General features: G+C 41.3%; 1 protein-coding gene across 4 annotated transcripts in view; it reads right to left on the reverse strand.

Annotated features, from left to right (window-relative positions):
• The window catches only part of focad (focadhesin), a 201,930-nt gene that overhangs the window by 98,420 nt on the left and 90,929 nt on the right, over positions 1–12,581 (reverse strand). For all 4 annotated transcript variants that reach the window (XM_043718981.1, XM_043718998.1, XM_043718973.1 and 1 more), the window contains exons 21-22: positions 9,613–9,734; positions 4,669–4,761 (exon numbers count right to left, since the gene is read on the reverse strand). In XM_043718981.1, coding sequence (XP_043574916.1) covers positions 4,669–4,761; positions 9,613–9,734 — 215 coding nt within the window. The remainder of the gene's footprint in view (positions 1–4,668; positions 4,762–9,612; positions 9,735–12,581) is intronic.

A 12,581-nucleotide genomic window follows, 5' to 3' on the forward strand; every position in this document is an offset into this window, starting at 1 on the left:
TGTGTGTGAGTGTGTGTGAGTGTGTGTGTGAGTGTGTGTGAGTGTGTGTGAGTGTGTGTGTGACAGTGTGAGTGTGAGTGTGAGTGTGTGTGTGTGTGCGCACGCCTGTCTGTCTGATTTGCACATTCTCCCCATCTCTGCATGGGATTCTTCCGGGTGCTCCAGTTTCCTCCCACAGTCCAAAGATGGGCAGGTTAGGTGATTTGGCCATGCTAAATTACCCAGTGTTCAGGGATGTGTAGGTTAGGTGTATTAGTCAGGGGTAAATATAGGGTACGGGAATGGGTCTGAGTGGATTATTCTTTCAAGGGTCGGTGTGGACCTGTTGGGCTGAAGGGCCTGTTTCCACACTGTAGGGATTCTATTCTATTCTATATCACCTTGACTGAAATATAAGCAGATGTTTGCTATCTGCAAGTTGGATTTACTTAAATCTAGTTCATGCAAAACTCTGCATTAAAAGCAAAACACAGCTGTAAATGTGTGAGACTATTTTTATGTAAAATAGACAAACAGGGCACTCAATCATAAAGGAGGTCTTTCAAAGGGGCTTATGCCCGAAACGTCAACTCTCTTGCTCCTCGGATGCTGCCTGACCTGCTGCGCTTTTCCAGCGCCACACTTTTCGACTCTTTCAAATCTCACGCCTTGTGAAGAAATGAACTGCTGCAGTTCACATCAATCAACAAAATGTACATCCTTCAGGACTTGACAACATTAAAAAGGAATCTAGAATCAAGGATCAAGTACAACGTAACCTTGGCATCCTAAATAAAAACATTCAGTCCTTCAAACTTGCTCCACCATCATACACGACCATATTGAATGGTGGAGTAGGTCCAAAGGGCTGAATGGACTTCTCTTGCTCCTAATTTCTGTGTTTCAATGTTTCTAACCACTCTCAGCAGAAAATAAGCAAGCTTTTTGTGTAGCAGGTAGTGTATGTAAAGGAGAGAACCCACATATAGATCTAAAAACAAAATCAGACCCAAATTTGTTGAACTATTTTCCCAACTCATCAAAATTGACTCAAAACAGGAAATTCAGCAAAGCAAGCACAAACAAAAGTAACTGGCGAACACTTGATATACTTTATAGCTACTTAATAATAAAATAGTATAGTGCACAGACTAGCCTAACACTATCTCCACCAAAATAAAATGATTGTGGTGAACAGTACCACAACAATTATCTGATTGCTCCTCTGCTCTCTTTAAGAGTCTAATTTTAATAAACAGATTAGGAAATATAAATCAAACTACAAGGGCATTCAACCTGACTGATAAACACTTAAGTGCAGTTGCCCACTTCAATCACAATGTCAAATACTCAGGTTGCTTGGTTGGCCACAAATCAAGCATAATTACAGTAATTCAATTGATTATGTCACTCATAATTAGCAACAGAACTCTTTTTTTCCCTTCATTTATTGTTATCTTGCTGCCAAAATTATATCTACAATGATAATATGACACAGGTTCACAGTGTAGTACCTTTAGCTAAGCAAATAATCCACCAAAAGCTTGCCACTTCATGTCACAGAGTTGTAGAGCATGGAAATAGTCCCTTCAATCTAACTTGTTCATGATGACCGAGTTTTCCAAACTAAATTACCCCATTTACCTGCTTTTGGCCCCCTATCCCTCTAAACCTTTCCGATTAATGTACTTGTCCAAATGTGCTTTAGATATTGTAACTGCATCTACCACTTCATCTGGCATTTCAATTCCAAGTGGGAACCACTCTCTATGTGAAGAAGTTGCCCTTCAGATCCCTTTGAAACCTTTCACCTCCCCCTTTAAATCAATGCCTTGTAATTTTGAACTCCCCTAGCCAAGGGAAAGAACCTTTGTTATTCATCTTACCCGTGCCCCTCATGATATAAGCCTCAAAAGGTCACCCTTGAACCTCCTATGCTCCAATGAAAAACGTCCCAGTCTAATCAGCCTTGCCCTATTACTCAAATCCTCCATTCTCAGTAACATCCTCATAAATCCTTTCTGCAGTCTCTCCAATTTAATAATATCCTTCCTACAGCAGGGTGACCAGGATTGTTCACAGTTCACCAGAGGTGGCCTCACCAACATCCTGTACAACCGCAACATGCAGTTAAGATTCCCCCATTGTTGAGGTATAGTTTCATCTCAAGATATAGGTGCTGTTTTCTCTCTGTATTAAAATTGGCACCATATATTATTTGGCATAGCATACCTGGCTTTCAGTGATGCAAAAATGTTATTATAATGCAAACTATTAACTTGTCTCATTGACACCACAGATTTCTTTTGGGTCACAGTGTAAATGAAGGGGCTCAGCCTTAATTCTACTTGAGAGTGGTCTACAGCGTCCAATCACCCCATCACACAAAACTCCACCCTGCGACAGAGTACCAGCATCACATCTTTAATCATACAGAAACTGGTCAATTGAACAGAAAAATCATTCTACACTTCCTTTATGCAATTAAAGAAATTTCCCTTCAAGTTTTCACTTTGAAGAGAGAATGGTGGCAGTATTTGAGTCAAACCATGAAGGATAAAAGTTTCTTTCGAAGACCGAAGGAGAACCCATCCCAGAAGTTCAATTTAATTAGATTTTAAAGCAAACTTAAATGCTTGGATTAAACAATACCCTAGAAGTACTGTCTGCCTGCAGCCGTGTTGACGCACTTTATAAAATGTAGTCCTGTATTTCCCCTTTGCACCAAATTCTAATGTCAGAAATCATCCAGAGTTTGATGAAAATTTCAACACTGAAAAAATACAAACGGTAGAGAAATTAAATGCGTTCACTGTACAAATCTTTGCTACAGGAGATACCTGAAATCTCCCAGTACCAGAGATCCAAGTGGCTCAGGAAAATTACAGCGAGAAGATTATACTGTGGAAATTAATGGAGCTGAAATCTGATAAATCTCCATGACCCAATTTTTAATCTGAGAGTGTTGAAGGATGTGGCTACACAACTCGTCAGTCCATTGATGAATACAAGGGGTCCCCGATTTGCAAATATCCAACTCTTGAAGGGCCATAGTTAAAACAGTGATCTCATAAAGAGGTGCCATTTTAAAGAATTGACCTGCAAACATTTCCTGTACTTATTAATGGCTACTTCATAGCTTCCTGTGTCGTGTTCTGACACTTGCGTACAAATGAACTTGCAGACGGACTCAGGAACGAAATCTGTTCGCAATCCAGGGACTGCCTGTATCTTCCAAAATCCTACAGATCGTGGCATGATTCATGCAACATTGAAGCTCACGAATGTCATCCCACTGTCAAAAGCAAGTGAGAAAGAAAACTGGAACTATACACCTAAATCAAAATGGCTGAAAAAGCTCAGCAGGTCTGGCAGCATCTGTGGAGGGAAATCAGAGTTAATGTTTTGGGTCGAGTGACCCTTCTTCAGAAGTAAGAGGCCCTCCCTCAGAACTACAGGCCTGTTGGCCTTTTCTCAACAGGAGGGAAAATGCCACAAGTCTATGATAAAGGATTGGATTAATGCACAACTAGTTGATAATGTTCTGGATTGAGCACAGTCAATGAAATCTGAAATAATATTTAGAGTTTTTTTTTGAGGATGTAACCAGGAAATTGCTCAAGGAGCACCAATGGATACTGAATACGTCAACTTTCAAAAAGCTTTTGACCAAGTCCCCACAGGAGGCAGGTTGGAAAATTAAAACACACAGCATAGGAGGTAATGTACTGGCATGGATTAATGATTGATGAACAGACAGAAAACAGAGTGCTGGAATAAATGGGTCGTTCTCGCACGAGCAGCTGTGACTAGTGGGGGTACCACATGGATCAATACTTTAGCTCCAGCTGTTCACAATATACATTAATGGTTTGGACGTAGGAACCAAATGTGCCATTTCCAGATTTGTAGACGATACAAAGCTAAGTGGATGCGTGTGATGTAATTAGCCAATGGATACCTGACCCTCCCTGATATCAGCCAACTCCACCTCTGTACCATCCAAAGGTTAATCCCCAATCCAACTCTGCAACCCCAACCCATGCCCCTGTCATCTACCCTCTCACATGCCACTCTATACTCTCACACACCCAGCTGTCATCAGAACCCTCATGTTTCACCTTCACCCACATACCTGGAATACCCTTGCCCACTCACCTGCCACCCTAGCACCTCATCCACCTAACACCCTCTACCTTTACCTTTGTACTCCCTCCCCCACTCACACAATTACTTTCTCTCAAGGTCTGTCAAAGAGGTTTTGCAACCTTTCTGGAATATGCAACTACTGTTGCTGGAATGACTTGGTCTCTTAACGCTGATCCTGCACTATAGTCACTTTCCTACAACGGTGGCATCCAGGACAGGGCAAAACAGGCTTTGAAGTCTGGCTGTAAAATTCACTAATAGGTAACTGGGCAATCTTGAACGGGAACACTGCCAGTCAGATCCACGAATCGAGAAATCTCGGCCAATGAAACTTACAGACCATGCTCTGAAAATCTAATCAAGAAGAATCTGAACTCTATGGAATGAACAGGACCACGTTGAATGTAACCAAGTGAAATAAGATATTATTTAAAAAAACATTGTGTCTGTGAAAGAAAAAAAAGTAAAACCATGAATGTCGAGCTTTCATATTGAAATTGAATAAGAGTCGAGTCGAGTCTCAAGAAATCTAATGGTTACCTGCAGAACTGCTTGGTACGTTCGCCCCATGAAACCTAGCCAAGCTTGGGATAGTAAAATTGATTTATGCCATTCAGAAGGTTGGATAGGCACCTGGAAGGAAAAAGATCCTTAGAAAAAAGAACACATTGCATTTGCACCACATCAAAATCAAAAATTTAAGAGTGTCAGAACAATTACCAGCAAATGTGCACATAATTGGCCTCTGATATTGCAACAAATATTCTCATCTTAGCTTCAACCTTCACAGTTTTGATTGTCATCACGTTTATTAATTCATTTGTAAAAGTTTCAATAACACAAAAACCAAAAGTTAATGCCTGTCTGTTTTTGCGTACCCTGTCAATGACTCAGCGAAATGTGGGGCGTTTTTCAAATATTTTTGAGTATTCATTTTTGTTGTGAAAAGGGAAAGCTTGTCAGATCTGTTTATCTTGGACTCAGAAAAATTCCCAACAAAACACTTACAATTTCTAAAGGCCCTTGTGTCTCTTGAAGAAGCTTCTACAAAGGTCTGGTTTCCCAGAGGTTGAATAGACCACAAAGCTTACACTTCTCAAATAACAAAGGCAATGCTGATCAAAGCCCCACACTGCTCGTTCTCAGGTGATTGCATTTGGTTTAACTGACCATTTTCTGATGAGTTACAGCATGAACCTTTCTTTCTACCCCTTCATCTTTCATAAAATGACAATGGAGATGTACGAGAATGAGAACAGAATGGCAATTAACCCAAAAGGGAACACAAATCCCCTCACAGCATGTAAATAGTAAGCCAGTACAGGTTGCTCTGCTATGACATGATGTTGTATTCCACTACAACTCGCACTATAGAAAATTGCGCAATGAAAAAACCGCTTTGGAAAATCGCGCTGTAGAAGATTGATAATAGAAAATTGCTCTACTTATTCAGTAGAAAAGCTCATGTTATCCAAACAAGGTCCACAATTTGTCAAACGCACTGTAACCAATTTGTGGTGACAAACCGACCTCTTATAAGAGGACATGTAGGTCATAGAGGAGAAAGTGAGGACTGCAAAAACTGGAGAGTCAGAGTCGAAAAGTGCGGTGCTGGAAAAGGCACAGCAGGTCAGGCAGCATCTGAGGGGCAGGACAGCCAACCTTTTGGGCATAAGCTCTTCATCACATTCCTGACAAAGGACTTATGTCTGATACATCGACCCTCCTGCTGCTTGGATGCTGCCTAACCTGCTGTGCTTTTCCAGTGCCACACTTTTCGATACGGAGCATGGATAGTACAGCACAAAAACAAACCCTTCAGTCCAACTCATCCATGCCAACCAGATAGTCGAAATTAATCTGGACCCATTTGCCAGAATTTGGCCCATATCTCTCTAAACCCTTCCTATTCATATACCCATCCAGATGCCTTTTAAATATTGTAATTGTACCAGTCTCCATCACTTCCTGTGGCAGCTCATTCCATATTAGAGACAATTTATACATTTCATTTGCTTTGAAGGAGGCCAAGGCTAGCATATTTTTTGATGAGGGTCACAATTTATAGGCAAGATGCCCTGAAAAGGTTGCCTGGGCCTGCAGTGTTTAAGCTGTCGACTCCAGGTGGTTTGCATTCCAGGAACGTGAGATTGGATAGCAAAATCTTCCCAATTTCCCAAGATACAGGGAGCAGGGGACTCGACAGTGGGAAATCTAACACCTTTGTTCGAGAAGGGTAGTAAGGATATTCCAAGTAACTACAGCCAAGTCATTTTAGTATCAACGCTGGGTAAGATGTTAAAAACAATAATAAAGGAGAACAAATAAACGGGCCCTTGGGAATGATTTGAATTAAGGAAGGAGAGGCTGCATGGATTTGTAAAGGACGGATCTTGTATTTGCCTAATCCAAATGGAATTTTTCTTGAAGAAATCGAGAAGGTTGGAGAGGTCAATATTCTGTATGTGGATTTTAAGGAAGTTTTTGACACATTTCCCAACTAATGACTTGATTATTGGAAAACAGAGTGAAACTTTAACATTTGCTGGCAATACCAAACTTGTAAATAAGGTAAACTTTGATGATACCAATTGACTGCAAAAGTACACAGATAGGGATGTAGAATGAGCAGTTAAGTTGCTGATGGAAAAGAATGAGATGGTGCATTTGTGAGAAAGCATAGGGAAGGACAACATAGACTGAATGACATAGTCAGAAAGAATGAGCAAGAGGGATGTTTGGGTTCACATGTACAGATGCTTGAAGGTGGTAGGTCATTGTGAGAGAATAGTTAACAGACTGTTGGATATTGGGAGCTTCAGAATTTGTGGCATTGAGTACAAAAGCAGAGAGGTGATGCTGATCCTTCACAATATTATGGTGAGGTCACAACAGTAGAGCTACTAGTCACCACACTTGGAGGTTGTGAGGGCCCTTGATAGGGTGCAGAAGAATACTTCCAAGGATAAGAAATTTTAGCTACAAGATTAGGTTGGAGAAGCTAGGGTTGTTCTCCTTAGAGGACAAGGGTGGACTGGAGATCTCATAGAACTGTCCAAGATTGTTATAGATTATGATCGGGGAGACAATGGTCAGTGGTATTATCACTGGATTGTTAATCCAGAAACTCAGCCAATGTTCTGGGGACCTGGGTTCAAATCCCACCATGGCAGATGATGAAATTTGAAATCAATAAAGAATCTGAAATTAAGAATCTACTGATGACTATGAATCCATTGTTGGTTGTTGGAAAAACCTATATGGTTCATTGATGTCCTTCAGGGAAGGAAACTGCCATCCTTACCTGGTCTGGCCTACATGTGACTCCAGACCCACAGCCATGTGGTTGACTCAACTTCTGGGTAATTAGGGATGGCAATAAGCGCTGGTCCAGTCAGTGATGCCCTCATCCCATGAATTTTTTTTTAAACTGGATAAGATGAACAAAGAAAAACTGTCATCCTTCTGTGATGGTTTAAGGACTAGGGGACCCACATTTTCCATTTTGGGTCAGAGGTGTGGGGTGATCTGAGGAAGAACTGACTTCTAAACACAGGGAACGATAATGATCGGCAACTCACTGCTGACAAAATGTTAAATATTAATAGTAGCAGAAATGTTAAGTGGCTTCAAAGGGAATCTGGATGTGTTTCTGACCAAAGTATAGCTGATGGCTATGAGGATAATGCAGGGGATGAGACTGCAGGGGGTTTCTCTACAAAGAGTTGCCACATCATCGATGAGCCTTTTGCGCTTTAATGACAAAGACATCCATAAATAGGGTTTTCCCTGAAATTTGGATAGCTTTTCCCAACGGGACCTGTTCTGAAACCAGAGGGAGATTTTTCTTGCACACTGCCTTGAACCATTCAGGAAATTTATGCTTCAAAGCCACGGAATTCAGAAAAGCATAACTGGTTCAGATCATTCTGGAAAACTTATTGCCTCATTTGATGACAAAAATTGCAACTTACTACTTATTGATGGTTACTTAAGTTACATCATAGTCTTTGCTAATTTGATCAAATTTTGAGTTTTTCCCACAAGCAGGTATTAATTTTGAACTCGTGGCTCAAATGTAGACCTTTACTCTGCTTTTTACTGGTGATTCCATTTCAGTAACGTAACAACTACTTTTGCAAATATAACTCAGAGAGCCCACACAATGCAACTCAGTTTCCAAATAACTGCATCAGAAGTTGAGCCATTTGAATAAGTCAATCCGCTTCCTCTCTCTCAATTATGTCGACATTACAAACTAATATCCACATTTTGTCAACATTTCCATGGGTACAGCTGGAACCAATCTGAAGCCCATCTAATCTACACTATTCCATTGTTATCCATATGCTCATCCTATGGTCATTTAACTGCCCCGAAGGTTGGTGAGTCTACTACTGTTGCAGGCAGGGTGTTCCATGCCCTTACTATTCTGAGTAAAAGGCTGGGACCTTTTTTTCACTGGAGCGTAGGAGGTTGAGGGGTGACTTTATAGAGGTTTGTATAATCATGGGGGGTATAAATAAGGTGAATTGCAATAGTCTTTTCCCCAGAGTAAGGGAATCTAAAACCAGACGGCACAGACTTGAAGTGAGAGGGGAAAGATTTGAAAGAGACCTGAGGGGCCGAGATAGTAATGCTCATTCTAGAAACCTGCAACAGGAATGCATCTGATGATGAGTTTTGAAGCTGCCATGTGATGGTTGTGTGTGTGTGTGTGTGTGTGTGTGAGAGAAAGAGAGGTGTGTGTGTGTGAGAGAGAGAGAGAGAGAGAGAGAGAGAGAGAGAGACAGCAAACGAAATGGTGAAGGAAGTGGGGGATTGGAGCTGGGGGGAGACAGAGGTGAGTTACATATTAAGGTAGGGAGGAGCTGCCTTTTCACCAAGGATGGGCAAGCACAACAAGCCAACTGAAAACCAAACAGCAAGGTCTCTTTTCCCTGCAAACCTTCAGAGGATTAGCACAGACCAAGCGGTGAATGACAATGTTTCCATACTAACCCTCAGAGAGACAGACTCCCTGGAGTAAAAGAACACCTAACGGTGATTTTATGGACCTTGATTTGCTTTTATATTTCATGAAGCCATCGATCCAGTGAATCTCTGTAACCTCAGGAAGAGAGAGCTGCTTCACTGGAGATGTAGTAGTTTATATTAACACTCAAAATGTAATTCCCAAGAGTCTCCCCAATCACATATTGTTGGGGGATGTAGCTGACCAGGTGTGCTTTGGTCAACTGCATCTCCGAAAATCTGAGCTGCAGCAACTCTATCAAGAACTTGTAAATTATAGAAATGCAAGAAATAATGGAAAATAAATTAGTATTTTTCTTGCTAATTATATGTGGTAAATGCACGCGCGCGCGCCCACACACACCACACACACACACACACACACACACACACACACACACAAACACAAAATCAGGAGCAATTCTGTGCAAACACAAAAACGGTTTGACATGTATTTCATAAACATATTACCTCGTGGATAAGGGCTGCAAGCATTTGCTGGTAGCTCCGGCCCCGGCTCACCAGAAAGCGATTAATAGGCTTGCCATCTTTATCCGTCTGAACATGTAGATCATAACAAAGTAATAAACCAGCTGCAAGGAAGCAGGAAAGGCTTTAACGGGATGATGAGCTTTAAGAAGGCAATAGTGGAATGTAAACTGTAAATCCATAACATTAATCCTAGCCCGGCAATGCTGATGTGTAAGACCTTCAGTAGGAGTCTTATAAACTACGAACCCAGGGTTAAGCCTTGGAGAATGCCACTGCTTTTTCGCGCTTTGCTTTCCTTGCTCAATCTTCCGAATGAAAAATGGAAACACGACCTCTAAGAAATTAGGAACTGGGGATTGTTCAGCAAGTCTCCCAATTCATGCAAAATGTGAGGAAGATACATCAAGCGTTCAAGGCACTTTTAGAAGCTCTTTGTGCATTTGGTTACCAAATAAACAGGAAACACTTCTGTTCAGCAAACCAAATACAAAACCTTTCATCCTGAATTAGCTTGTATTTGGTGGTAGGAATAACTCTGAAGTTTGCACTGATATTAAAGAGCATAATCTTTTGGTATCTACGTGTGGAGTAGCATGCAGACTTGTTGAAGTTGTTGCTCAGTTTGCCTCCTCCTCCACAAGTTTCACAAACAAAAATACTTACAATATGCTTGTTAATCACTTAACACATCAAAAAAGGTGAGATATTTCCTAATCAATCTGTTCAGAGTTGTTATGGAGCAAGTGGGAGTTGAAGCCAGGTCTGTTGGATTTTGGAGGGAGGGACATCACCCCAAGAATCCTGAAAAGAGTTTGTCCATTCAATCCTAAGTGAGGTTTTAACTGCACGCCAAGTGTTCATCACAGCTAAACAACTTGTTCGGCAATTCAAGTTTCATCGCTGCCAGTTACATTCCTCTGAATTTTAATGACCTTTGGATATGGAAACAAGATTTTTATTTCAAACAAACACATTTTCCTTTTCATCTCTTTTACCTCTGCTTCATCCCTAGTTTCAGTCCAATCATCTCATTTTCTGTACACTGTTATTCACTGAATGAAGTATCCCAACTTCCTAATTCAGACTCATAAAGTTCCTCAACGTGACTGGTTAATGAGGCACACTGTTGCCTAACCTATTTGATCAGACTTGTTGTCGACTGCATCAAACTGTATCTAATATTGCCCTAAGCCCATAAAAAGCCTAAGTGGTTCAAACTGTAATAAAAGGTGAGTGATGTTTCTTTATTGCTGCCTGCAAATGCCAAACCACTGACTCAGTCAAGCACTAGTTATCCTGGTCTTTCAGATGCAACCAAATCATGACTGATTACAACTTCACAATGGCCCCATAGTTACCCAAGTTAACCTATGTTTAACTCCTAAAAATGGAGAATTAAGAACGTGATCGAGACTGAAGGTGTGAGTCATAAGGGAACATAGAACATTACAGCGCAGTACAGGTCCTTCGGCCCTCGATGTTGCACCGACCTGTGAACCAATCTGAAGCCCATCCAATCTACACTATTCCACTGTCATCCATATGCTCATCCTATGGCCATTTAACTGCCCCGAAGGTTGGTGAGTCTACTACTGTTGCAGGCAGGGCGTTCCATGCCCTTACTACTCTGAGTAAAAGGCTGGGACCTTTTTTTCACTGGAGCGTAGGAGGTTGAGGGGTGACTTTATAGAGGTTTGTATAATCATGGGGGGGTATAAATAAGGTGAATTGCAAAGGTCTTTTCCCCAGAGTAAGGGAATCTAAAACCAGACGGCACAGACTTGAAGTGAGATGGGAAAGATTTGAAAGAGACCTGAGGGGCAATGTTTTCACACAGACAGTGCTGTGCGAATGAGTTGCCAGGTGAAGTGATAGAGGCAAATACAATTACAACATTAAAGGACTTTCGGACAGGTACGTGGACAGGAAATGTTTAAGAGGGATTGCTGCCAAACAATGGCAAATGGGCATAGTTCAATTTAGGAAAACTGGTCAGTATGGACGGGTTGGGCTAAAGGGCCTGATTCCATGCTGTAAAAATGTTTTGCTGTTTCATCTATTTTTCTGATCCACCTGCTCAGTGATGTTATTATGCACCTCTGGAGCAGGTGGGACTTGAACCTGGGCCTCTTGGTCCAGGGCTAGGGACACTACCATTGTGCCACAAGCAGGTCCATATGATCCTATGGAGATCTTTCAGTCGTCTCCAGGTAGTCAACTGTACAGTACATACCTTGCTGGAAAACTCGGGGACAAGCAATACTTTCTCTGGATTTAAAGATAACAGGCAGGCCAGCAAGACTTGATTTTAACAGAAATCTCCTGAGATGTTGTGGTTATAGTAAAAGTCATCAAGCCTGAATCAATTCAGACAAAATTAAAGTCACTCCCATGTATTTGCATGAAGGGGAGAATGGATGATTAAAACCCTGAAAAACCCAGATTTCCAGAAATATTCCCTGAGGCATTTAAAGCACGTTGCATTTAACAGGCAAATGAAAAGCGATGCTTGCACCGTACTCTATGAATCAGATGCGTGTGCTGAGTCAACACTATATTATCCCAACACAGCCTGAGATGCAAAGTAGCCACAGGCTTCAGATGACTAAGAGACAGACTGTCAATGCTCACTTTGATCAACTCATCCTGATATCCACTCATGCCTTTTCCAACTCTGGGCTGCTATTCCACAGGTGAGACCTTGGTGGCAAAGCCAGGGAAATCACTTCGAACAAAATATTTTGGGATGACCCTTTAATGATTAGCAACAATTACAACAATAATTCTTTATGCAATTAAAAATCAGCCCAAGCATGTTCATGTCAGTGTTAATGATCCACACATTCATACTTGCAAACTTGCGATGTATCTGCATAGCAACACATTATTCCTTTTCCAGTCATGTACTTTGCTTTAAAGCACCAATCCAATTGACTCAACTCTCCGCA

Source organism: Chiloscyllium plagiosum, chromosome 2 (genome assembly GCF_004010195.1).
Source record: "Chiloscyllium plagiosum isolate BGI_BamShark_2017 chromosome 2, ASM401019v2, whole genome shotgun sequence".
Taxonomy (NCBI): domain Eukaryota; kingdom Metazoa; phylum Chordata; class Chondrichthyes; order Orectolobiformes; family Hemiscylliidae; genus Chiloscyllium; species Chiloscyllium plagiosum.